Below are 26852 nucleotides of genomic sequence, written 5' to 3'. Positions count from 1 at the left end.
AATTGCCTCAAATAATTCATCAAAGCCTTTCACTTCCTGCCCAAACAGTTCAGTTCAGGAAGAAGAAATAATGGCGACGCTTCTGGGGTGCGAGTCCCCTTGTACGAGAGGAAAACGAAGAAACTACAGTAGCAATATCATCACGAAGTTCACGGCCACTAAAATCACTGGCCAGGGCTTCAGTCGAGGAACACAGGTGGGAGAAACGACATTTGTTTTGACTGTTAAACCACTCGAAAGTTGATCGACTGAGACCAGGGACTTGCGCTTGGAATCGAGCCTGAAAGGAAGATGTTGTCCGAGAGACCTAGCTGGAGCTGTAGTCGCTCCTGTCAGCTCGGGCTTGACTAAGAGGCTAAACATAACGGGGTGTGATTTTTCTTTGGCAATTTTAAACTATGATACAACCTATTGCCAGGAAACATGTTTTTGCTCGCTGACAATCCAAATGACGCTGTCACTGCTACAAGTGTATGAGAAAAGCTCCGTTGAAGTGGCTCTTTTGTTGTTAGCTTTACATTAGCTTAGCATTGGAGGCCAGGTTTTGTACGATATAAAACATTTTAAAGTCGGTTGTCTTCGGACTGTTCTTATGGCCGCTGACTATAATAATGTAAATATTTCTACAGCGCCCCTCACTTTATTTTCTAAATACTGTAATCTTGGTATAAACGACAGTAAGATTTGCTAATGGTAGTGAAGGAGCTAGCGACAGCTAACTAGCTAAGCCAGCAGAATAGCTCAGGTGATTACGTAACAGCACTAACCACAATAACTATCGTTTCCATAAATGGGTACGCCACAACAGCTGTTAAGGTATGTTAACGTTCGCAGGTTTATTTTTGTGCCATTTACACGATATTTCTAAGTGTGAAGGGTTGGTTGGTTTTTGATTTAATGCTAGCGACAGCTTACGCCAACTGTTTAGATTTCCACGTATCTTCGTGCATACGAATGTCGCAGCTCTCCGGGTGTTTCCACACGTTCAACTCATGCATATCTATTATGATATTGCCCGTTTCATCCTAAAAAAAAAAAGCCGTCAAATTGCAAAGCTGATTAAACCCATTAACACCTTTTTTGTTTTCAATGCATATGTTAGTGGCGTGACTGTCACATTTCCAGCTAGCGTACTGCGTAATGACGTTTACAAAGAAGCTTTGTTCTTAAGTAGAGGTTCTAATAACGCAAGGTATTTCCAGCGTTATCTGTTAACGCCCCCGATAACCCTGAACACGTCGACTTTAAACAAGTTTTCTTAGGCCGTCCAGGGAATGTTATGAATTGCTGTAATTTGGGAAAACACAGGAGTCCTGCCAGTTCTGCTGACACATGAACAGATTTTAAGGAGGGTATGTCTTGTGCTGTGGTTTGAGCCTTCAGTTGTCAGAGCAGTCCACTTGGTGTTTTAGGTTGAACTGCCTCTGAGACATGAATTAAAGCTAATTATTTGATCATTCTTCAGCTTTTTGCCCAATTTCAGCAAAGTTGGTGGAGATGGTGGAGCATGGCCAAAACAATTACCCATTAAATTTTGTTACAGATCATTTTGTTTAAAATTGCCTGAAAGGTTCTTAGGCCTTGATTGATTACTCTCTGAGTTTTTTTTTTTTTTTTCATTTCATCATCTTTAATATAAAAAAAAAAGGGGGCAATATTAAGAATTGGTCAAATCATTTCATGTGAAAGTGACAGTAGGAAGACTGGGCTTGTTTGCTGTTTTCACAACCAGTACCTGCCCAGAGTAAACAGAGTTAAGATATCACACATTGTAATAAAGTCAGTTTGTCATGCATAAATATGCTTTTTTTTATCTCAACTTTTTATTTCATTCTTTCTCAGTGAGACGTTTTCTGGTAACAACATTTAAAAACATGCATATTTACATTTTCTTTCGCATATTTTTAACTTGGTCAATAATGTTTTTGTGTAGATGTTCTTTTCTTCCAGGAAGTTTATATGTCACAATAAATATGTGTTTCCTGTGATCAAGGGAGGCAATGACTCTGATCTTAAGGTCTCTATGACTTTAGATTTCATAAGGTTTAAATAGAAACTCTGTTGGGGCATGTTAGCTTTTGTAGTCTATGGTATGATCAAAGGTGTGGCTTTTTTAGTTTCATTTAAAAGAAGGCTTACTGCCTTGCTGTTCTCATAAAATGTTTCTTTCTTTGAAAGTTGCAAACCTATTGGAATGAGAATTTTATTATTTATTTGACTGACTCATAAAATATGTGTGTTGTATGTGTTATAGTCAATGTCACGCTGCTTTTATGTTTATTAACGATGTAATTTTATTTAAAGGTCTAAAAGAAAATTGTATATTTTTACTATGTATAGCTGATTTCACAAAAACGTCATACAGTTTAGAATAAAGTATGAGAAGACCTTCTCACATAGCGGACAGTAAATGTCAGACTGATTTTTCACTACTGAAAGTACTATGTAGTATTGTGGTTTCTGAGCAGAATGTGCAGGACAGAGCATTTACTCGTGGTGAATTCTCAAAACAATTACCTGTGCTATTCACAGATTGACTTAATCAAACATTACAGACTTGAAACTAGGGAGCTGGTGGGATAAAGTCTGTTTAGTGCTAATTGGATTGATTCTGACATTTGCAGTCTCATATACTGCTCCTCTAAGTAGTATCTAGTTCAGGACTGCAGTGCATGTTTGAAAAGGGCTCATGTTGCCTCTTTATGTGTTGTAGCTCCCAGGAGGCCTGCTTCAGGAGAGAGATAAACGTGCCAAGTGGAATGGCATCCCTACTCTGCTGCAGAAGCTCTATGAGAGCAGCCATCCCAACAGTGACCTCTCCCATGCCCACACCTTTCTTAAGGTATCCACATAGCACTAGTCCATCAAAGGAGGCAGTGAAATGACTGGTTTTAGCTTCTTTTTTTTTTTTTTTTTTTTTTTTGCTTAGTGTTTTACTTTGAAAACTGGTGGGGAAAATAGTAATGTGACCACTGTTTTTTTGGCAGTTATTATTATCCCAGCTGTCTGTGGAGGCCATGTCCTTTGTCACAGAGGACAGGAAGACCGCTCAGGAATCCACCTTCCCCAACACGTACACTTTTGACCTCTTTGGTGGAGTTGATGTAAGTCTTACATTCTTGTGGTGTTATTGGACTGAAGCTGTCATTTCTGAAGAATAAACTCTCATGTATAGCTCAACTCCTCCTGAGATACTGGAGAAATAAAATGGTTTTCTCATTTGTCTGTGTTCATAAAGCTTCTAGTGGAAATCCTGATGAGACCTACACTAACTATGCAGAAGAAGAAACCTAAAAGTAAGTAGGACTGCCATAACATCTGTCCGCATTTCTGCGTTTTAGTTCTTAGTTTTTTTCCTATAATTCTGAAACAGTCAGATTAATATTTGTGCTTCTGTTACAACAGTGAATGATGACCTGGTCAAAGACTGCCTTAGTGTTCTGTACAACTGTTGCATATGTGTAAGTACCATGTTACATCTTTTTCATATAAAATATGCCGCGCACATCATATTTTCCCTTCCAGTTGTTTGCCTTGATGCAGAATCATTTTTGCATAATTTAATGACCGTGTAAAATTCCTTGTTTAAATTCATAGACGGAGGGTGTCACAAAGAGTCTGGCTGCTAGGGATGACTTTGTTCTGTTTCTCTTCACCTTGATGACAAACAAGAAGACCTTTCTGCAGACTGCTACCCTTATTGAAGATATTCTTGGAGTAAAAAAGGTGTGTCAAAGTAAAGAGTTCTACTTGGATTAAGTGACAGTAGGGGGTAAATGTATTTATGGATCTCTTGACTTCACTTTAATGCATAGTTACTCAACTATTTAAAAATGATTTTAAGCAATGGATTATAATCGTGTGTTAGCCATGCAACAGACTGGCGACCAGTACAGGGTGGACTCTGGCAAAAACTCCAGGTACTTAATTATCCATAACTAAGCCAGCTATCTGTCAGAGCACTTTGGAGATTATAAAATGCGACTGATTTAATTTTATGCTGTGTGCTCCTGATGGTTTAGACATCTCTCTCACTTCACTTAGCAGCTTTCCTTATCTTTTTACTAATTATGACAGATAATCCTTTGGTCCATGAAAATGTATAAGTCACAGTTAGCCTAGTTAGTATGTATTATTCTGATCATTTGTCAGTTTTGTAAATACAAAAGAAGTAAATATTTTCAGGTCTTACGCGTAAACTGGCGTGTAGCATTTATACATATATCTGCTGGGTCAAATCAAATTTAGTCGGGGTCTGTCTCAAAAGTTACTTTTGAAAGTGTTGCAATGTCTGCATTCTGTTCACATTTGATGTTTTACATCTGGTCACACCTTTCAGGAGATGATCCAGTTAGAGGGCATCCCTAACCTGTCGGGTCTGGTCCAAAGCTTTGACCAGCAACAGCTAGCCAACTTCTGTCGCATCCTTTCTGTCACAATCTCAGAACCTGATGTGGGAAATGATGACAAGCACACCCTGTTGGCCAAAAATGCACAGCAAAAACGCAATGCAAGTCCTTCACGTGCAGAGGTCAACCAGGGTAGGTTGTCTTCAGAGTTCAAAGATTTATTGGCTGTGTAATTTATTTTGTACAATAGCAAGAGTGCATTTGACTGCGTTTGTTTACCCTGTTTCTGACACTTGTAACAAGAAATGTCATTAAACTGAACTAACAGGCATTGTTTTCCAACAGTAACCCTGCTGAGCATCCCAGGATTTATTGAGCGGCTTTGTAAGTTGGCCACTAGAAAGGTATCTGAAGCCACAGGTGCTAACTTCCTGCAGGAGCTGGAGGACTGGTACACATGGCTGGATAATGCTCTGGTACTGGATGCTCTCATGCAGATGGCCACTGAGGAACCTGAGCAAAGCAGTACAGGTGAGGAAAAAGGCATTTATGATACTGCTAACTCATGGTTGCATTTCCATGAACTTCTAATAATACATTTGGACATGTTTTTTTGTTTTTTCTGTGGTTTTTCTCTCTCCTCACCTACAGAGTCGTCAGATGAGAGTTCTCTGGCTACCAGCCCTCTGAGACATCGACTGCCCCAGTCCATGAAGATTGTCCATGAGATTATGTATAAAGTAGAAGTACTGTATGTGCTCTGTGTTCTTCTGATGGGCCGTCAAAGGAATCAGGTACTCTTCCCCACCATTAGAGCTGAGTTTGAATTTTTTGTCTGAACAGAGTTAAATTGTTTTTTCCCCCCCTGTAACTCCTCTCAGGTTCACAAGATGCTGGCTGAGTTTCGTCTCATCCCAGGGCTCAACAACCTGTTCGACAAGCTCATCTGGAGGAAATATACAGTTTCGAATCACGTGGTGCATGGCCAGAATGAGAACTGTGACTGTAGTCCAGTATGAAATTTCAATTCAGTAGTCCTAAACTCATCATTACAATTACATATCACTTTTTAAAATATGGAGGGTGAACACTCTTTATTCCTGTCACACAGGAGATATCCTTCAAAATCCAATTCTTGCGATTACTTCAGAGTTTCAGTGATCATCACGAGTAAGCAGCGTTTTTGTTTTTTTTTTTTTTAACTTTTAACCTTAAACGAAATATCAAATCTTGATTTACCTTTTCAATATGTTCCCTATCTTTCAGGAACAAGTACCTCCTTCTAAATAGCCAGGAGTTGAATGAACTGAGTGCCATTTCCATGAAGGCTAATATCCCAGAGGTGGAAGCTCTTGTCAATACAGATAGAAGCCTCGTGTGTGATGGGAAGAAGGGCCTCCTCACACGTCTCCTGACTGTCATGAAGAGGGAGCCTCCAGACTCGTCTTTCAGGTAAGTGTTATGTAGGCCAAAGACGGAGATAATGCAGATTATATAGTCAGCCATCTCTTTAAAAGTCTGACATGCACATATTGGAGAATCAGAGATTGTGCCATTTAAATGACTGCTCGGGGTTTCTCTGTGTAGTTTGCTTTAGCTGATTGTTTCTCTTGGGTGTTTATATATAGATTCTGGCAGGCAAGGGCAGTGGAAAGTTTCCTCAGAGGTGCCACATCCTATGCAGACCAAATGTTCCTTCTGAAGAGGGGCCTACTAGAAGTAAGATAAATGTTACCACCCATGTACAGAGATCTTTCTTCTTCTTTAGTGAATCGGTGTTCACTTTCCATTTTCATTCCTCGACAGCACATCCTGTTCTGCATCATAGACAGTGGTTGTACATCTCGCGATGTCCTTCAGAGTTACTTCGATCTGCTTGGTGAGCTCATGAAGTTCAACATTGATGCTTTCAAGAGATTCAACAAATATGTCAACACTCCAGAAAAGGTATGATGATGGATCCTAGTATTTATTAAGAATATATATACTGGCTGAAAAAGATCGTACTGCATTGTTGCTAATGGTTTTTTCTTTTCTTTTTTAGTTTCAGATGTTTTTAACACAGATCAACAGCTCCCTCGTGGATTCAAACATGCTAGTACGCTGTATCGTTCTTTCATTGGACCGCTTTGAGAGCCAGACTGAAGATGTCAAAGGTAAATGGAAATTTGATGGTTGTAAACTGGTGTTTATAGAATATTTAAGGCAGAACTTAATATGAGCCTTTTCTTTTTATTTATTTTTTCGTTTTGTTTGGATCTTTGGGACTTTAATGTGCTTAAAGAATACATAAAATTAATGATTGCTGACAAAATCTAAAAGAAAGCAAAGAGTTTGAAGTGGAATTGATAGCTGATGAAACAATGTGCGCCAGAAGTGAGAGTACATTGATACATTTATTTGATTTATTACGTTTTTTTTTCCTCCACTTTACAAACATGTTTTGTGTTCTTTGTTGTTTCCCAGTGGTGGAGGTACTTTCTGAGTGCTGCTTGCTATCGTACATGGCCAGAGTTGAGAACAGGCTGTCGTTCCTTTTCCGACTGGTCAACATCATCAATGTACAGACACTCACACAGGTCTGGGTTCATTTACACCTTGCCACATGTTTTCATAGAAGATCATGGTGATTATTTAGCAAAAAAGTCTGTTTAAAAGTAAACTGTAAGTCAGTTCAGAGACATTTGGCATTTAACATTTTTTTTAATTATAACTGAGGTCTGTTTCTCTACAGGAGAATGTCAGCTGTTTAAACACCAGTTTGGTGATTTTGATGTTGGCCAGAAGAAAGGCTAAACTGCCCTTCTACCTCAACGCCCTTCGTGAGAAGGAGTATGCTGAGAAGTACCCGGGCTGCCTGCTTAACAACTTTCACAACCTACTGCGATTCTGGCAGCGCCACTACCTCAATAAGGACAAAGACAGCACTTGTCTGGAGAATGTGAGTAGCTGAACGTACAAACACTCAACCAGGTCCATCATCACAGGCAGGAAGCAAGAATCTCTTCACTTATATTAAGTGGCATTTGTGTTACGCATTCAAAACATTCCACAGTATAAAGGTTTGCAAGCACAGTGATAAAACCAAGACTTTGATTGCTGTGCTGCAGCACTTGTAAATTGTAGAGGTGCATAGAAGTTCTTTCAGATTAGATATTGTCTTTCATTTTTGTGAAGAACTTCTGTAAGTCAGGGACTTTCCATACAAGAACTGAAATACCCACGCCACACCACCACAACTAAAAACCTGCCCTTCTAAAAAATAGTTTCTTTCTGCTGAATGTTTAAGTGCCACATATCATCTGCAGCAGTAGCCACCACCAGTCAGGAATCCCTGTTAAATCCACCTGCCCATCACCAAACAGCAGACGGATAAATTTGGTGTCGAGCATTAACAGCCAGGTTTTTCCATCAGGGGTTAAATAAAACTAGAGTAAAAGAAGAAAATGTATGTGCTCTTTGTGTTCTCCACTCAAACTGTGATTAATTAATTGGAGGTAAACAAATATAAAATTCTTTTTATATTATTTAATATGAAAAAAATACACATGCTGGGACTAAGTTATACCAAAACCGAAGTGTTTACTTTTGCTGTAGCGTTGTCTCAGAAGAGGGCTTTTTCCCCCTTTAATTTTCACATGGCTGTTTAAACATTGATTATGTAAGTAGATCTAAAACATTTGACTGCCCTATGAAATTATCAACTCTATGAGCAACATTTACTCATTAGTGGGACTTAATGCTGAAGATGGTGCAACAGATTTTGCTTTGATGGGAGGGAGATGCAGGGCTCAGCTCCTTTCACAAGCAACAATGTGACTAACAGATGTTTGGAAATAACTTTACAAAATAGCAAAATGGTCATTGAGCTCAAAGTAAAACAATCTAAAAGTTCTATCACAGGAATTCTGTAAAACCCAGACTTCTTACTGTTTTCTGAAGCCATTTTCTTTCATTTGTAAAAGAACATGTAAAGATGTTTCTTAATGTCCCACTCACTGTCAGCATAACAGTTTTACAAGGTGATGTCAATGTGTTTGTTTTGCTTGCTCTGCTGCCACCAAGTGGCAGATGTCTTCAACTTGGCTGCTACAATTTTCCATTAGATTTGCACTGTCCAACCTAATTACACTGGTGACTGCCACAGGTTAATGACTTTGACACATACCAACTTGCTGTAGTCTTCAGTACCCTTCAAATTTAAACACTATAAACGTATAGGGTACACAGACACTGCTTAACAGAAGAAGTGCTTCCTGTGGGAAATACTTCTATAAATGGGGTCAGAGATTTTAGTTGGCAGTTGATGCTTTGCCATTGGTTTAATTTGGAAAGGAAACATTTAATTAGTGGTGGACAGTTTGATCAGGTCATGTAGTGACAGAGTAAAGGATATTAGCACATAATCCCTCATTACAGAGATGTATGCACTTTTTGTAATTCTTTGGTGTAGAGAGATGGGGTTTTTTTTGGGGGGGGGCAGAGCTTATTATGAAAGAACTAATTTCATAAGTTCAAAATGATTTAATGCTTGCATCAGGAGAACAGTGCCGATCCAAACGTTTGACCCTACAACAAGGTGATTTTTGAAGCTCTGCGGTGTTGTGTAGGGTGTTTTGCATTTTCAGTGGTTTCATGTTTAAACGATGCCAATTATGATTTGTGGTGTTAGTCACCAGATCTCAGCATCATTGATTACCTCTATTTCTATTTTTGAATCTCTTTGAATCTCAGTTATCAAAACACAAAATTAGGGAAAACTTTTAGCCTAGATAAACAAGTCTTAAGTCTGTTCTGGTGGCAATTAGTGGCATTATAACAAGACTATTATTTATTTATTTTTAAGTATTATTATTTTTGAACACTCATCTGTAAGTGTTAACATTGATCCAAGAGACATCTAGCTAACCTATTCTGATTTAACCGATTTCTCACTACAGCCTGTACTTACCTATAGTTATAGAATATTCACAACATACTTCATACCGTGTACATTATAACATACCATAATAGACCCATTTCTGTAATATACTTACATATCTATACTATTGCTAATATATATTGTAATATACCTATATCACTAAAGCACTTCTGGATGGATGCAAACTGCATTTCGTTGCCCTGTACCTGTGCATGTGCAATGACAATAAAGTTGAATTCTATTCTATTCTATTCTATTCTATTTATCTGTTCATACAAACCAGTAAAAGTCCTTTTACTGGTTTTTACTCTTTTTATGTAAAAGGCTACTTGAATAACTAATTATAACTATTATTATAGCTATAGCTGGGATACCTTTTTAGCTGTGGGTTGTTTTGTTTTTTTGGGGGGGTTTTTTTTGTTCTTATTCATCTTGGTTTTCCCTTTTTCAGAGCTCCTGTATCCCATTCAGCTACTGGAAGGAGACTGTATCAGTGCTGCTGGGTTCAGACAGGACTTCTCTGTGTGCCATAGCGAGCTACATCGATGAACCATTCATGGATCTGGACAGAGATCTGCTGGAAGATTGACCTCCAGTGTGTGCACTTAGTGCACTGGGGATGGGATGGGGCAGATGGCCACATGGAGCATGGACACCTAAAGCTGGCAATGACCCCGCTGAGCTGAGCCGTCCGGCTGCTTAGGAACTGTGTTCTGGATGTAAAAACTCACCTGTTTGCTGTCTACACCTTCGCATGGAGGCTGTCATCACAGATTTCAGCAAATAGGAGTTTTCCTGGCCATCGTCTTCTCACTGAATTAAATCCGCTTTTCAAGAGAAAGAAGAGGAAAACCTGTATTCCCACCCCAGATTGGCCACATGGTATAACAGACAATTAAACAACCTTCAAAACATGACATCTGCATTGGTTGTTTGCTTTAGGTGAAATTTAAATAAAACTTTTTATATAACCTAGAAAGTTCTATGATAAATATGTATGATTCAACAAGTTATGTTAGGAAAAAAATGGACTTGGTTTGGAAATTACCGCAGCTTGAACTTTCATGTGCAGGTTAGTGGTGTGTCACAGGGCTGCCAGGAGTCACCAGCCTCACTCTCGCACTAACTTCATGCTCTCTGTTGACTCCATGTCACTCCACTGCCTGAGCTTGGAGGAAAATGGCTTTTTACTTTTCCCCCCTTCTCCCCCCCCTTATGAGTCCTCTAAAAAGAGAATTTTCAATGAACCCGTCTGTCTATTTTATTAGGTGGCTATTGTTCATTGGTGCTTTCTGGCTCCACTCAGCACATTTAGGTAGCTTGAGGGTGTGCTGGCATTTTCCACATATCACATGGGGTACCTCTCATCTAAAAACCACCCTTCAGTTATGGCTTCAGAAGCCCCACCCAGGGACTCATTAATATTATTATTATTTTTCCAAGATTATTTTTCTTGACTTATATTTTGTGTTGTTAAAACGGTGGCTTTTAGCTCTGGATAAATTGTAGAATAAAATATTGCACATTTGTTTTTATTGTTTATATTTTAACCCATTTGTTAAAAAAAAATCTTCATTATGTAACAGAAGCTTTTGTGAGAAAATGCTTTGGGAAGAGAATAAACTATGCAGGTGTAAGTGTTAAAATAAGAGTTTTTGTTCACCCCATACCCAAAGTTTGCTTTATGCGAATTAGCTTTCAACCCAACATCAGCATTTGATTGGAAATCCTCCACTTTCTCTGGTATTTGGCATTTCCTGAAACCTTCAAGCTGAGAATGACAATCTTCTTGGTGGCTCCTTCTGCATAGCACAGCTTTAGTTTAAACGATGAGCATGGCTGTGTTAAAGTTGTCCACAGCCTGAATGTGCTCCTGTTTTGTTGAAATGGAAGATGCAGAGCTAAAAAGATTTGGGTGTGTCCAGTCAAACAAGTACAAATGAATCAGCTACCTCATGTTTTATCCCAACGCCGTACAGATCAAACCACTCCTAATCACAAGTGTACAGATTTAATCCCAGCACGTTGTGTTCACGTGAATGTATGAGGGCATTTCCGACACCACGAGTTGTGCTTTTTTTGCCTTGAGATGCAAGTGAACATGTCAATTTTTTTTTTTTTTTTTTTTTTTTGAAGCCTTCTCTTTGCTTTAAAGCTTCTTAAGGTTCTCCTATTTTTTTAGCTTTTAGCATGTCTTAAAACTCTTGACTGGTGTGGGCTAAAACTCTTGACTGGTGTGCGCAAACTTTAAATGACTTCATCTTCTGTGCTTTGCAGTGAAAGTAACGCAAGTACCCGTAAGTGCTTCTTTTTCGAGTTCTCCATTTCTTTGTTGGATGCCCAAGAATATTTACAACGGTGTTCTTCAGGACAGATTGTTTATTACGCTGTTATCGCTTCAGCCGTTGGTGGTAGAAGTCGGACGAAGCTGTTGGTATGAAAGCATGAATGGTGTGAGCTCTTTGGAATACCTGTATAAACATTTTCTTCACCCTAGTTTCCGTAGCTTTGTGATGAGTTTCTGAGAGTGACCCTTCTGTATGATGCACAAGAGAACTGGTTCTCTATAGTAATGCTGTATGTGGTGTGATCCACCCAGTAGGCCTTAGTTTTCATTCATTAGTTTGTACAGAAAAAAATGGTGAAATGTTATCCTCTTTGGCCAAAAACATGCTGCATAATATAACACACTATTTGACTTATTTTAGACCCCTGACTTTGACTTTAACTGTACATTTTATGTAATGTTTAGCATGAGGGGGACGGTCATAAAAAGCCCTAAACACACTTTTACAACTGATTATATGGTGCTTTTTTTTTGGGGTGGGAGGGAGTGAAGGAAGATGATTGTATCTCACTAGGATTGACGGCATCTATGGGGTTTGCGACAAACGGCATTTCAAAGATGCTGACAGTGAGTAATGTCGTGTACAATCTGTCGTAAAACGGCTTTAGGAAATTATACATCTATTTTTCATCTTTATGGTTAATCTCTGACTAACCCTGTTCAACTCACAAAATCTGTTCCACATTCTAATAAACACTTCGGTAACAAACTTGCCCTCATGCTCCTGCTCTAATGCTGGTATTCAAGTTTAATTTCCTTATTTAACAGCTGTTTGTCAAATTAATCATATAATAAATTCTTCTTTAGACTGTCTTTGTTGAATCGCATCTCTCTATCACATTGACTGACTGACACACACACAAGACACGTTTAAAGGTTTAAAAGTCTTTATTTGGAGGGTGCGCCATCACAGTTGGTGCACAGCTGTTGCAGCTGGCTGACTGTCGTAGGTTTGAGGGCAGCTTTCTTCCATCACTCGGCCAGCTGAAAAGCACGAGACAGTGATGTTTGTTAGCAACAACATACACAGTGTCAGAGTTACTCATAACCGTGCTACAGATCACATGAGAGGGCTAAAGTGAGTTCATCTTTAACAGAGGATTACATCTAGTCTCTTCTAAAATTAGTCCATGCTACGGAGCCCGCTGGCTAATTTTAAAATATTCTTCCAAAGGTCATACAATTCCATTCTGCAGTGAGCTGTAACAAGAAATGCATTGTGGGTTGTTTACCGACCTTGGTGCCTTGATCCCGGGTGCGGGTCCGCAGCTTGTTGACCTGCGATTCAGCCATATCGGCCCTCTCCTCTGCATCGTCAAGCTCATGCTGGAGTTTCCTGTACTTGGACATGTTGGTGTTCACCTGATCTTCCTGCGTAAAAGAAAACCAAGAAAAATATTCAATTTACACCAAACTAAAAGATCTTTGAGTATTATATTGATATTTTCAGTCTGGTGGCGCACAGAAAAGCTCAGAAATTTGTAGTTTAAACAACATCACTTAGAATCATCGCTTCGATTACAGCTTTCATTTACTGTCAAACAGAAAACTCACCGCTTCTTCGGCCTGTCTCTTGTAACTCTTTACTTTGGCTTGCAGCTTGTCGATGAGGTCTTGCAGGCGGACCAGATTCTTCTTGTCCTCCTCGGCCTGCAGAGAGACAGAGGTAGGTCTTACATCTTATTTGCACACCTCTGCATGCTCCGTGTGCACACGCAGTGAGTTACCTGGTAGGAGAGCTCTTTGATTCTCCTTTCATACTTGCGCACTCCCTTCTGATACTCTTGGCTCTTCTTTTGCTCAGACTCAAATTCGTTCTCCAGTTCTTTGACCTACCATTGCAATAAGCAAATGACTAAAACTCACTCCAAAGTAAAGCATGTGGACGAGAGACTATGTAAATATGCAGTTGACTGATGTGATTTCCTACTCTGGCCTCCAGCTTCTGAACTTGCTTCTTTCCACCCTTGAGGGCAATCTGCTCAGCCTCGTTCAGACGCATCTGCAGGTCCTTTATGGTCTGCTCCATGTTCTTCTTCATCCTCTCCAGATGCGCACTTGTGTCCTGCTCCTTCTTCAGCTCCTCTGCCATCATGGCCGCCTATAAATGCAGAAAATCTCTGTTAAATCGGCAAATAATCTAACTTAATTGCAACCAGTCCTATGCCACAGATGTATACAGTTGTATTTGGTATTTTGGTTACTGGGGCACTTACATCAGTGATTGCCTTTTTGGCTTTTTCTTCTGCATTACGGCACTCCTGTACGGCATCATCCACCTCATTTGACAGCACGGACAGATCGCCCTCCAGCTTCTTCTTCTGGTTGATCAGCCCAGTGTTCTGAAACGGAAAACTCCTTTCAACATTTAAAGTACAAGACTATAACTAGTGTTATCTTAAAAAACATCTAATATTTTCTTCCAACCTGAGAGTGCAGCAGGTTGACTCTTTCAGTAGCCTCGAGCAGTTCATGTTCTGCCAGCTTGCGTGAGCGATCGTTCTGCTCCAGCATGGCCCTGAGCTCCTCCACTTCGGCGGTGAGCAGGTTGTTTCGACGCTCTGTCACTGCAACCTGCTCCTTCAGCTCCTCGTTCTTGTGGGTGGTCTCATCCAGCTCTAGCTGAGTGTCCTGGAGTCATGCGTCAGGTGGAGAAAGTCATTAGAGTGCAATGGCACATCAGGTGAGCTCACTGACTGGCTGTAGTTATGGACTCACCTTGAGCTGCACCTGTAGGTTTCTGAGGAGTTTCTGGGACTCCGAGGCCTGCCTGTTAGCGTGGTTCAACTGCACCTCCATCTCATTCAGGTCGCCTTCCATCTTCTTCCTCAGGCGCACTGCCTCGTTGCGAGACTTGGCCTCAGCATCCAAGGTAGCCTGCATAGACTCCACCGTTTTCTGGTGGTTCCGCCTGAAAAGGAGAAAAAGGCGCAAATAAAAAACTCCTGCAGATCAGCAAGAGTGTAATTGAGCTTTATCTAGAAAACCCACCGAAGGTTGTCAATTTCTTCATCCTTCTCCGCTAGCTTCCTGTCAATATCAGCTTTTATCTGGTTAAGCTCCAGCTGGGTCCGGAGAGTTTTGCTCTCTTCGTGTTCCAGAGTAGCCTGAGACAGACAGATGGAGCATTAAGGCTTTAGCAGACTGTTCTTAAGGAATATTGCACATAAACGCAGCAAGCTGCTTACTTCAGCTTCCTCTAGTGCAGCTTGAATCTCACTTTTCTCGATGTCCAGACCCTTCTTTATCTTTTCCAGCTCGTGAATAGTTTTTCCTCCCTGACTGATTTGATCTGAAAGGTCAGCAATCTCCTCTGGTGGAGAAGATATGTGAAAGTATTATATTTAAATTTACGTCAAGGGAAAACCTTTCTGTAAATTCCAACTGAATTTTAATGATGCCATGTGTACCTTGGAGGTTCTTGTTCTCCCTTTTGATGGTCTCCAGATGTTCTAAGGTCTCCTCATAGGTGTTCTTCAGTTTAAAGAGCTCTGTGCTCAGGCCACGAGACTCTTTTTGAGAGGTCTCCAGCTCTGACTGGGACTCTTCGTACTTCTGCTTCCATTCAGCTAGCACCTGGAAGGGACAATCAAAGGTTTTCTTTGGCTTTTTATTAGCATTGCTTCTCAGGGGGTCTAGATTGAGGTGCAAAAATAGGGTGATATTCCCTAAAGAATGCAAAGATAATTCACCAAAGTAGGTCACACCAGGAATGCAGTACTGATGATGTAGGGTCCTTGTCATTGCCAGTACCTTGTCAAAGTTCCGCTGCTTTCTGTCCAGGGCAGCAGCTGCAGCATTGGCACGTTCCAGATCAATGACCAGGTCTTCGATCTCTGTCTGGAGTCGATGTTTCGTCTTCTCCAGGGAGGAGCACTTGGCATTGGAAGCTTCTACACTCTCTTCAGCCTCCTGTAGGCGTGCCACCAGCTTCTTTCTAATGAGAGGCAAACAGAACTGAAAGTCAGCTCTCCAAATAATCATGTGGCGCCATCGAATTTTGCAAGTTAAAAACCACATCACGCTCACTTGGCTTCCTCCAGCTCCTCAGTCCTCTGGATGGCATCAGTTTCATACTTTGTCCTCCACTGAGCCACCTCAGCGTTGGCTTTGGACAGAGCTCTCTGCAGGTCAGCCTTGGTCTCCTGCTCTTCATCGTACTGCTCTCTTAGGAGATCACAGTCGTGCCGAGACGATTGGAGAGCATGGGCCAAGGCGCTCTTGGCCTTAAGAGATCAGTTATGATGGTAGAAAAGGAGTTAATTTAACTGGAGGAACTCTCAACACACGCCGAGTGAGCCGGTAAGTTTTGACTGATGAACTGATAAATTGGGAGCTGACCTTATTCTCCTCCTCAAGCTGTTTCTTGAGCTCCTCCACACTCTGGCTGAAGGAGTTTTTGGCACGTTGGAGCTGGGACACCATGCCCTCTCGCTCTTCAAGTTTCCTGCCCAGCTCGGCTGCATAGTGGAGTTAAGCAGTTACAGGCATTGTTTATGAGTCTATGAAATCTGTGAGATTTTTAGATCAAATTATAGCCTCTTACCACTCTCAGCCTGAGCACGGGCCTTTTGTGTGCTGGTTTCACTGAGTTGCCTCTGGAGCTCCTCCACCTTGGCTTTAGCCTCGTTCATTTGATCTTCATAGAGTCGGCACGTCTTCTCTGAAGTGGCCTGTTGAGTAGATGCAAATTCTTTGATTTCGCTACAGATATAAATGCAATTCCCGTACTAGTTTAAATCTCTATCTATACCTTGCCCCTGGAGAGCTGCTCCACAGTCGAGGCCAGGTCATCGGCCTCCATCTTGGCCTCGCTCCTCTCTTTCTCCAGTTTCTGCTTAACCCTCTGCAGGCTGTCAATCTGCTCGCTCAGCTCTGCCACGGTGTCGGCGTGCTTCTTCCGCAAAGCTGCGGTTGTGGCCTCGTGGTGCAGCATGGCTTCCTCCAGGTCCCGCCGCAGCTTCAGAAAATCCGCCTCTCTCTTCTTGTTCATCTCGATCTGGGCCGAGGTGGCTCCACCGGCCTCCTCCAGGCGCTCGCTCAGCTCCTCCAGCTCACGGGCCACGTCCCCGCGCTGCTTCTCCACTTTAGCCCTGTAAGCCCTGTCGGCCTCTAGCTCCTCTTCCAACTCCTCGATGCGAGCCTGGAGAAAAGCGACAGTCAGTTACTTTGTGATGGTGGCTCACATCTGCTCTACTAGAAGCTAAGGCTCATTTTCACCTGCAGCTCCTTTATCTTCTTCTGAAGCTGATTGGACAATGCTTGCTCATCTTCTATCCTTGTGCTAATTTCATTCATTTCAAAGTCTTTTCTGTTGGGAAAATGTTCGGGAATCGTTCTTTATCATTCACTCTTTATAGTTTAAAAGATGGGTAATCTGCGATTATGGGACAATCCTCACTTTTTCAGCTTCTCTTCAAGTTGCTGTTTGTCATTCTCCAGGTCCATCACAGACTCTAAAGAGAGCTTTAGATCTCCCTCCAGCTTACGTTTGACTCGTTCCAGGTCCATACGTAGCTTTTTCTCTTGTTCTAAAGAGCCTTCCAGCTGATGAACCACAGAAAGAAAACGTCTTACAATTTTGACTAAATGGTGTAACAGCACTTTGTTTCTGTGTTTAGTCTTAAACTCACATCATCTACTTGTTGCTCCAGCTTAGCCTTTGCTTTGGTCAGAGTGTTGACTTTGTCCTCCTCTGCCTGTAGGTCATCCAGAGTCTGCTGATGAGCTTCCTGAAGAGCCTTCTTCTCCTTGGTCAGCTTCAGTATGGTTTCATCCAGAGCTGCCATTTCCTCAATTAGGTTTTTCACCTGCAAAATAAAAAGATTAAAAATGAGTTTAACAATCAGGCAGTGAGAAACTGAACTCCTGTCCACTGTGCATGCTGCGGTCCTTTCTCTGGCCTCTTAGCGCCCCCTGGAGGAAGCTTACTGCTCTTTCTCATCCATTTTTCTTACCTTGTTCTCAGTGGCATGCTTCTCCTTTTCCAGTTTAGCCAGGGTGATCTCCAGATCGTCTATATCCTTCTTCAGCTCGGCACACTCATCCTCCAGCTTGCGCTTCTTAGCCAGCACATTAGAGCTCATCTCTTCCTCGTCCTCCAGCCTTTCCAGGAGTTCCTTGACTTTGGCCTCCAGCTGGATCTTAGTCTTGATGAGCAGGTCACAGCGTTCCTCAGCGTCTGCCAGGTTGTCCTGCTCCTGTGAGGAAGGAAAAAGTACATCTTTAGCAAATTTCTCACTACGCCAGTGTGTGTAAAGGCTGAATGTGTAAATACTGCACATCAGGAGAAAAACTTACGGCTTGCAGCTGTAGAGAGAGGTCATTCTTCTCTTGGATCAGGCTGACCTGCCGCTCTTCCAGCTCCTTCCGTTTCATTTCAGATTTTTCCAGAGCTTCCTTCAGCTTGGCCAGCTCCTCCTTCAGAGACGCCAGCTCTTTCTTGTTAGCGACGCTCTTCAGGAGGGGTTTTATTTTGAAGAAGAGCTTCATCCAGGGCCAGTGCTTGACGGCGTTGAAGGCCCGGATGTTCCACTGGATGATCATCAGAGCCTCTCTGAAAACAACAACAAAAGGTTTTCTTTGTTTAAAACCTGTTGTGTAGCTAAATTAGTTTTATATAACATAATTTAATTGACAAAAAAAAATGTTTTAGTGTTCGGTCATTTTTTCCTATTAGTTTTAATGCTTATACAGGCAATGTTTTTACCAGGGGTAAACTTTCAGAACGGATCTCTCAACGCAAACAACTACATCACAGTCATGTGACAATTTGACTGGAAAAAAATATATTTTCTATATATTTATGTGAACAAACATGAATTAAATTTGTGTAGCTTTAATGTTATTTCAGTAAATTAAAAGTAAATATAAATGTAGTTTTTGTTCCCTGTGGTCACTTCTACTGGGAGCATGTAATCAGGGAAAGGTCGAGTAAAGAGAATGATATATTAACTGGAGAGCTAAAAGTGTTATATTTGAAATGAATAAAAGGTGCAGAATAAATGGTTTAAACAACTAAAAGCTACAGATAAGAAGTTCAAATAGAAAACTTAAATAAATGGATATATTAGGTAGCTAAAGTAGTGTCACATGATGCCAAGTCTGCTCGAAAGTTCAGTGGATGCAAAGTTAAAATCCTAAATGTTATACCGCAGGGCGGTTAGGTCAGAGAGATTTATCCCGGGCTTTCCCCGTTTATTTATCGACTTCTTCTTGGCGCTTGATTTTTTGGCACTAACCCTGCGAGTATCCACTCCCTTGTATCTAATCATACACAGATGGATGCCACATGAAATCATACACCTAATGCTGCTTTTGATGTTTCACGACTCTGGCCAAACAGGGTAGCCAGATTGATTTAGTCTCAGCAGGATGGTGTCTCACAGCCCTAAATATGGACCCGGAGCAGATTAGTCAAGGACTTCGCGTCAATGTTTAGAGGGTTTGGGCGAGCGTGCGCTTGCAAGGGTTGGGAGGTGGTGGTTGTGCGGGAGGGTTGAGGGGCTGATTGCGTTTTTGACATGACTCCATGCCGGGTGCCTCTCAAAGGTGAGCGTTTGTGTTTATTTAGAAACTAAAGCCCTCTGTCCGACAGCCAGCTTTAATCCTCTGTCACCCGCCACCTATCCCATCAATGCACACACTTAGAAGTACAGGCGCCGTGGACAAAAGGGGCCAGGGGCCATTGGACATCCAGGGAAGGGGTGGGGTGGGTGGGGGTGGTGGTGATGGTTGTATTTTTAGGGAGGCCCCGAGCAGCTGCCACTTGACACATGTCGCCACCTGGCTCTGAGGACACCGTCCGCATTGTTTCATTTAGAGAAAGCAGAGGGAGAGAATGGCCAGAGACCTGCGAGCGTGGGGTGTGCGGGAGAGAGATGAGGGGGGCATGCAGCCCTTATTAACAGCAGGGCCACACGCATAACTGGTAACCATACAAGGACAAGCACACGCCTCACACACGCCGATAACACTGCCCTTGCATGCCAAACATACTTGAGCGAGGGAGTGAACGATAAGGTATAGTGTATCACAGGCCGGGGGGCTGGCGGCTCACCGGGCTCTATTAAACCTGTTCGGAGGAGCAACTGTTGGAGGTCTGCTTTTTGTACTCATGTCTTCACCTTCCTGTGAGGTGGAGCTCGAAGACTGGTGTTCATTAACACTCTTTCTCTTCTTTTAGAGTAATGAGCAAAATTACTCCCCCCCCCCCCTTTTTTTTTTTTTTTTTTACCTCCTTTCCGTCATCTTCAGCAGCTCCATCCTCATGATTTTGCCACGAGCGGCCGCCTGGAACAGCGTCAAGACTTTGGCCAAACGCTCATCCCTCATCTCTTCGAGGTGACCCAGCAAGCCTGCTTTGAAGAACACCTACATGAAAAGAAACACTGTTTTAATTACAAAATACAAACTAAAAAGTGTGGATTACAAAGATTTTTATTTGCATAATCAAATGGTCGATTAACTTTCAATTTCAAAAATCATTTTAACTTTGACACAGCCATGCAAGGAATACAGCCACAATAAAAATGTACTAAGTAAAATATATTCATATTTGTATTAAAGAAAAACACAGAAACCTTCTAAATAAATGTATTTGAATTGTTTAATAGCTAATATAAAAAAATCTGTGTTATACACTATTAGCATTTTGATTAATTATTATTATTAATTTTAATTTATCCCTTTGTGTGTAAATATGTATATGGAGTATTTTATGTACTGTTTCAATTTAATCTTACAAAATGTACTGTGTATAAATTATGAGAAACATAGAAAAATATCAAATAAAATAGACACCTTTGTGTGTCCAAATCTGTACTGGCTGTGGTCGATGTCCAGGGAGGCCAGCAGCTTCTCTGCTGCTTTCCTGCTGTCCACAAACTTGTCATCTGGGATGGCGTGTGGGTTCAGGATGCGGTAGCTGATTGAATGATTACCAAACAAAAAGGACCATGATAGCACCGCGATATCTCTTATGTGATCTGAGTGATGTGTGCGCATATCTTACCGCTGCTTGAACTCGGCGTAGAGGATCCGGTTAGGAAAGCCCTTCCTGCAGATCCTGATGCCTTCCAGCACGCCGTTACAGCGCAGCTGGTGCAGCACAAGAAATGCATCCATGATCCCTGTGCAGAACAGGTTTCAAACATGAGTCGTGGTGTCCAAAAGTCCATATTGTTTTTAATCAGCTGGTAATATGTGATGATTACGTTTCGGTTTACCTGGAGTCTTGGTCTCATTAGGGATGATGCAACGAACAAAATGGGGCTGCGTGCTCCGGAGGTTGGTCATCAGCTTATTCAGATTTTCCTGCAGGAACAAAGAATCACAGCAAACCAAATGAGTGAATAAAAATACTTTGAATATTCTGTTAAAATACCAAAGACATCAACCATGCAAAACCTGTTACTCTGTGACGCTCACATGAGAAATCCTTGAAGTAAAGAAGAGAGGAGCCAGCACAGACTTAAAGTGATGTTCATGTGATCATTGCCCTAAACATCACTGCAAGTCTTAACTGCCTCCGTCCCCATGCTCCAGTGACATCCACAATTTTGCACTAAACACCTGCATTAAAGCCTCTCAGTGCATTTGCTTCCAGCTTCAGTGTTTTTCCACAAGCCCTGCAGCAGCCACATCAGCCTCACCTTATGAAGCTGGGACACAGTCTGGAAGGAGGCTGCCTTCTTCCTCTTTTCCTTGCCACCTGCCTTGGGGTCGGGCGCTGCAAGGGTGTCAAAGGAAGGATTACTAAATTAATAAACGATTAAAACATCATTTATTCATTCTTTAGTCATCCATCAGAATCCAAACTGTACCTGAGTCAGAGCCAACGTAATTCTCATACAGAGAAGCAAGCAGCTTGTTGGCAGACTTTTGGAAACAAGCCACCACTGTCTCATTCAGTGGGTCCTTATTTTTGTCTAACCAGCCAAAAATGTTGTACGGTACCTACAAATAAACAAACAAAAAACAAACAAAATGCAAATGAATAAACAGGTAATGTATTAAATGTAAAATGTTATCTTGTAGAATTGCTCTTGTGAAAACCAACTTACTACTCCAGCGTAGTGCACCAGTTCAAAATGGGCCTCGAACTTGCGCTTCTTGTCTGGCCGTGGTTTTTGGAAGTTTGGTGACTTGCCAAGGTGATTGTCATACATCTTGGCTTTAAAGCTGTTATCTGAAGCCTTTGGGAACATGCACTCCTCTTCAAGGATGGACATGATGCCCAGCGGCTGCACCAAACACAGCATGTTAGTCTCTATAAGCCCTCACATGTGTAACAGCACAACGCTGTGCTCACCTTTTCAATGAGATCAATGCACGCTTGAAGGTCCAGCCCGAAATCGATGAAGGTCCATTCGATACCCTCTCTCTTGTACTCTTCCTGCTCCAGGATGAACATGTGGTGGTTGAAAAACTGTTGCAGTTTCTCATTCGTGAAGTTGATGCACAGCTGCTCAAAGCTGTTGAGCTTCAATGGAAGAAAAAAGAAAAAAGAACAGGTGTTCAGAGGAGACACCACAGGAGCATGAAAAACAGGAGGAACTGTTACAGATCAGCCTGCAGCGTTGCCGAGTCATTGCAGTGTGAGCTACGGCGAGGAACGATCAGGTTACAAAAAGACGTATCATCACGCAAGTGTTGAACTAGTTTTATTTTTTCAACTTTTATCTGTATGACTGTTATTTGAATTTTCATGCAGATCAACTCACATCAAAGATCTCAAACCCTGCAATGTCCAGGACTCCTATGAAGTACTGGCGAGGGAGGGAGGTGTACAGGGTCCGGTTGATGCGCCCCACGAGCCATTTGAACATGCGGTCATACGTGGCTTTGGCCAAAGCTCCGACTGCATAGGTAACCTTCAGCACCCAAGCACAGTTACACACACACACACACACACACACACACACACACACACACACACACACACACACACACACACACAAAGAAGGAATACTGTCATTCACGTGGGTGGCCTCTGTTGTTTGAAAACCATATTCTAGTGTGTGTTGAGAGGTGAGTGTATTGACTGAGGATTAAGAAGCCGTCCTTCCATTAGCCTAGCGGTAGGAGAGCGACCACTGAACTTTTACTCCACTGTACTAATAGATGTTTGTATGATTATTATGGGGTGGATTATGCCTCTTTACGCTTAACAAAAACACAGACATGAGACACTGCGTCTCCTCACCTGTTCAACATTCTGTCCCTTCACAACATACTCATTTCCCACCTTCACCCTTGGGTGGAGGAGGCCCTTGATGAGGTCAGCTGAACTGACTCCCATCAGGTATGAGGCTTTGTCTGCACCTGGTAGCAGAAAGGGAGATGAAAAGCCAGTGAAACATGACCCCTGTTTTAACTACATGGTTTCTTTTCATTCTTTTATGCTCACTCCTTGCAGACTACAGGTTCTTACTTTCAGTGCCGTCGGCCTCCGCCTGTTCCTCGCGCTGCTTTTGCTTGAATTTCATGTTGCCAAAGTGCATGATGGCTCCGACTATTTTATAGCAGCCATACTTCTCCTCTGGTAGGAAGCCCAGGATGTCCATGGCATGCTGTAAGAGATCAAGAAAGCAACGCTCACAACTTTGCAAATCTATTCAGCGTGCAGGTTTGGGTTTGTTTTTTTGTTTTTTGTTTTTATCAGCAAAGAGGATAAAAGTTTACATCAGTGGCCATCAGCTCCAGCCCATCATCCAGGTTCTCGACAGTCGTCACGCCCTGGGAGCAGAAGTGGTAGTCATATGGGTTGGACGACACCAGCAGCATGTCTGGAAAACAAAGGTTTTTAAAATCATTTTGCAGATCAGCAGTAGTACACAGTATCTAAATATCCAAAGTAACCAGAGTAACTAACCTAAGAGTTCTGGTTTCTTCTGTGACATGATCTGGTAGTAGATGTGGTAGCTTCTCTCACCGGGCTGCTGGAATATAACTCTGGATTTTTCCAGAAGATCTGAAGGACATGTTTGTGTGGGACATGAAACAAACTGAGAACTGTGTGGTTTTAATCACTCTGCGCTTTTATTTACTTACATATGTCAATGTCAGCTGAGGCCAGTTTGCCAGTAGGACCAAAGTGGATCCTAATGAATTTGCCCTGCAGAAGTAAGAAATCATCGAGTTTAAAATAAATAATCACCATTAAGAGAATTCCAAACATGTTTCAATCCATAAACTCTGTTTTAGACTAAGTACAGTTTCCAGTTACTCACAAATCGGGATGAGTTGTCATTCCTTAGCGTTTTGGCATTACCAAACGCCTCCATGGCAGGATTCGCCTCAATGATCTGATCCTCCAGAGTCCCCTGCAAAGAAAAAAAAAAGTGTAATATAAAAAAAATGCCAACACAAAGTAATTTTTGACAGTTGTGTTTATTTTGCTGCTAAACTCACCCCAGTTTTGGTTGCAGGACCTTGCTGTAAAGAAAGAAGGGGAAAAGAGTGTGAGTGTCATATCACAGAAGCCATGACTGAATAATGCTCACAATCAAAGGGGAACACCATGATCGACTGGAAAATTAGAAACTTGGTGTTAAAGCTGTGGTAAAAAAAAAAAAAAAAAAAAAAAAAGGCCACCATGTTTCTTATGATGAACGGAGGGAAGAAAAAGGGGAGCATCAAACAACACGGAAAAGTCCCAAAAAAATTAAAGCAAAGGGGGAAAAGAAGAGAAAATTACAATTCTGAGCCATAAAAAAGGGAAAAGGGGAGAGGAAAAAAGAAATGATTAAAAACAATAAGAAAGCAGAGTGGAGCAGCTGGAACACAACACATGAAGGTAGAGACTCAGACATGAATGTAATCAGTTCTCACATTCACCATGTTGACAGTGAGGAAAATGTATGGACATGGTTTTAAGGGTGTACACTGAAGGGGTCCTGGGACCAAAAAAAAGAGGAAGAAAATAAAAATTAAATGAAGCAGAAAAAAAAAAAGATTAAAAAACGGGATGAAACAAAAATACGGGTTGCCACATCGGCCTTACTCCTTTTTTGGCAGGTGTATCCCCGAGAGCTGCCACAATGGCAAAATACTGAATGACACGTTTCGTGTTGACAGTTTTGCCAGCACCGGATTCTCCGCTATAGGAGTGTAAAAAAATAACAAAGTGTACATACAAACAGACACAGTAAAAACTGCTCACAAAACTGGTACACGTACACTGCATGTTACAAGTGGGGTAAAAAAATTAAAAAGGAAGGAACAAGGTTCAGTCAGAGAAAAACAAAAAATGGAGGAAAAAACAAAAAAAATCTTCAAATCAAATCTTTAAAATTGTTGTACGTGTGTAAGATGTGTATTTCTTCCCAAATTTGTGGCTTGAAACAAGACCAAATTAAAAATAATAATAATAATAAAGCAGGTGAAACTTACGTGATGAGCATGGATTGATTCTCTCGATCTGATGAAGACAGAATAGATGTGTGTTTATATTTAAAAAGACACCACCGCTGCGTTAGACCACTTTGCAGAGTTATTTCATATGTGCGTGAGTGTGTGTGTGCACTCACTGCGAAGCATGTCATTGTAGGCATTGTCTGCAATCGAGTAGATGTGAGGCGGTGCCTCAGAGCGGCGTTTGCCTTTGTAGGCAGCCACCACAGGAGCTGTGTAGACAGGCAGCCATTTGTATGGATTCACTGTCACGCAGAAGAGCCCCGAGTAAGTCTGAGGAAACAGAGGGACAAGACACAAGATGCCTAAAACCATCTTTCTACTGAGAGGCTGACTTCACACAAGCTCACAGCTGAACTCTGGATAATCTAGCCACTTAAAGCAACCTGGAAACGTGGCATCCCTCGGTGCTGAGATACTTACATAGATCATCCAGGCGCTGTAGCGTCTGCGCAGGTTGTGAAGCACAGAGGCCTCATTGAGGTGCGTCAGCATGGCCATGTCTTCGATCATGTCATACTTTGGAGGGTTCATTTGCTGGATGTCACAGTCCTTTACTGTCAGGGTCTGAGGCGATGGACACACAAAGACATGAGAAGGAAATCATACAGATACAGTTAAAGTCATGAAAAGATGTGTCAGCAGGTACCACAGAGGGATGAACATTTACCCTGCCATCTTTGGTCTCAACAATGACTTTGTCACCGCTGACTTCCTTGATCTCGATCTCAATGTAAGCCTCTTTTTCATCCGGGATCCAAGCTCGCTTCTTACCTGGCAGAGGTGTAGAGAGAGAGGAGTATTATTGAGAGGATTGGGGGAATTATTGATAATAAAAAAACAAATCTCCAAAAATGTAATAAACATTTAATTAAGCAGATTTAAACAAACAAACAAACAAACAAACAAACAAACAAACAAACAAACAAACAAACAAACAAACAAACAAACAAACAAGCAAAAAATATATAATGTAAATGCAAAGTTCAATTCAAACTTTGAATAAAATATAAATAACTAATAACTAACCAACTAACTAATATATGTTCTGTTATGTTAGGATGCATTTGTTGCGATCACAATGATCTCAATTTTAAAATCCCAAACATAGTTTACGCATTTTTTTGTTGTTGTTTCAAAACTGTTTGTTTTATCCCTTTAAAAAACATTACATTAAACACAGCTTTGTTACTAAAACGAAAAGGCCTAATCGCACAACATCAGATAGATTTCTCCTTTTTTAAAAAGACTATTTCTTAAGTGAAGCGCTTTAAGGTTTAGTTCCTTTGAAGTCTCCTTAAAAGGCCTACCGTCAAAAGCCGTGGTTTGCATCGCCAGCAGCTCCAGATCAGATTTGCGTAAAAACGGCGAAGCCTCTCCAAACTCTTTCACGTCAAAGCGCGACATGGTGGCAGCTCCTCGCCGGCCCCGAAAACCGGAGGCACCAGTTGAAGAATTTCTTTGATAAGAAGACAAATCTTTGCATTAAGGTCAGTAGCTCATTACATGTCAAAGCGCCTGTGGTTACTTCAGTTTCCACGAAGGGATGAAACGAAAACAGCCTGTGCGCAAAGAGCGCAAATCCGCTACTAAGAAATCAGAAGAAAACTACAGAAGTGTAAAGACCGTTAACCGACGAAGCGATGGCAAGCGAGATTACTTTACTCTTAAAAATTAAATTGGGACTCTTTAAAAAGGCAGACAATCCCCGCGCGCAAAATGCGCAAAGTTCAACCTACCAAACAGAGGTAAAAAGTTGTCCACTGACCTCAGAAAGAGCACAACGAAATAACTGCTTACTGGGATGTGCCCTCCTTTA

General features: G+C 41.6%; 2 protein-coding genes across 4 annotated transcripts; one reads left to right on the top strand and one right to left on the bottom strand.

Annotated features, from left to right (window-relative positions):
* Positions 1-14: 14 nt before the first annotated feature.
* On the top strand, positions 15-12430 carry trpc4apa (transient receptor potential cation channel, subfamily C, member 4 associated protein a). The gene is made up of 18 exons (XM_005915300.3): positions 15-196; positions 2714-2842; positions 2988-3104; positions 3239-3296; positions 3406-3461; positions 3598-3726; positions 4340-4541; positions 4695-4880; positions 5001-5143; positions 5231-5362; positions 5461-5519; positions 5616-5801; positions 5978-6068; positions 6156-6296; positions 6394-6505; positions 6816-6928; positions 7084-7290; positions 9722-12430. The coding sequence occupies exons 1-18, from the start codon at positions 71-73 to the stop codon at positions 9857-9859; spliced, it is 2325 nt and encodes a 774-aa protein (XP_005915362.1). The 5' UTR covers positions 15-70; the 3' UTR covers positions 9860-12430.
* Positions 11363-26852, bottom strand: myh7ba (myosin, heavy chain 7B, cardiac muscle, beta a). Of its 3 annotated transcripts, none has more exons than XM_005915301.2 (44): positions 26773-26852; positions 26344-26492; positions 25704-25807; positions 25457-25600; positions 25150-25306; positions 25013-25040; positions 24624-24720; positions 24032-24055; positions 23851-23943; positions 23672-23735; positions 23493-23591; positions 23303-23406; positions 23052-23190; positions 22824-22942; positions 22342-22491; positions 21930-22100; positions 21682-21861; positions 21442-21574; positions 21271-21347; positions 20845-20932; positions 20631-20748; positions 20420-20543; positions 19854-19990; positions 17918-18173; positions 17575-17817; positions 17251-17427; positions 17019-17164; positions 16838-16928; positions 16371-16760; positions 16164-16290; positions 15959-16077; positions 15647-15843; positions 15371-15554; positions 15028-15193; positions 14806-14930; positions 14609-14724; positions 14336-14528; positions 14045-14248; positions 13834-13959; positions 13548-13718; positions 13345-13449; positions 13172-13267; positions 12854-12988; positions 11363-12601 (listed from the first exon to the last, which is right to left on the bottom strand). In XM_005915301.2, the coding sequence occupies exons 2-44, from the start codon at positions 26438-26440 to the stop codon at positions 12590-12592; spliced, it is 5826 nt and encodes a 1941-aa protein (XP_005915363.1). In that variant the 5' UTR covers positions 26441-26492; positions 26773-26852; the 3' UTR covers positions 11363-12589. The 3 variants fall into 3 exon arrangements, with proteins under 3 accessions (XP_005915363.1, XP_005915364.1, XP_042070576.1); XM_005915302.2 differs by having other exon boundaries at positions 26802-26829; XM_042214642.1 differs by lacking the exons at positions 24624-24720; positions 25457-25600; positions 25704-25807; positions 26344-26492; positions 26773-26852 and having other exon boundaries at positions 25150-25232.

This window comes from Haplochromis burtoni, unplaced genomic scaffold, assembly GCF_018398535.1.
Source record: "Haplochromis burtoni strain Fernald_Lab_line unplaced genomic scaffold, NCSU_Asbu1 Contig_12, whole genome shotgun sequence".
Taxonomy (NCBI): Eukaryota; Metazoa; Chordata; class Actinopteri; order Cichliformes; family Cichlidae; genus Haplochromis; species Haplochromis burtoni.
The sequence above is the reverse complement of the archived record's forward strand: the minus strand, read 5'-3'. Positions and strand labels throughout refer to the sequence as shown.

Bases quoted from the DNA above. Each gene is read 5' to 3' on its own strand.
- trpc4apa (XM_005915300.3), top strand. From the start codon at position 71: ATGGCGACGCTTCTGGGGTGCGAGTCCCCTTGTACGAGAGGAAAACGA. The intron at 3,105-3,238 runs GTAAGTCTTACA...GTGTTCATAAAG, and splicing joins ACCTCTTTGGTGGAGTTGAT to CTTCTAGTGGAAATCCTGAT. The intron at 6,069-6,155 runs GTAAGATAAATG...ATTCCTCGACAG, and splicing joins TGAAGAGGGGCCTACTAGAA to CACATCCTGTTCTGCATCAT.
- myh7ba (XM_005915301.2), bottom strand. From the start codon at position 26,440: ATGTCGCGCTTTGACGTGAAAGAGTTTGGAGAGGCTTCGCCGTTTTTA. The intron at 23,191-23,302 runs GTAAACTTTTAT...GATCTCTTACAG, and splicing joins TGGAGCTGATGGCCACTGAT to CATGCCATGGACATCCTGGG. The intron at 14,529-14,608 runs GTGGGTTTTCTA...TCTCCTTTTCAG, and splicing joins GAAGAAATTGACAACCTTCG to GCGGAACCACCAGAAAACGG.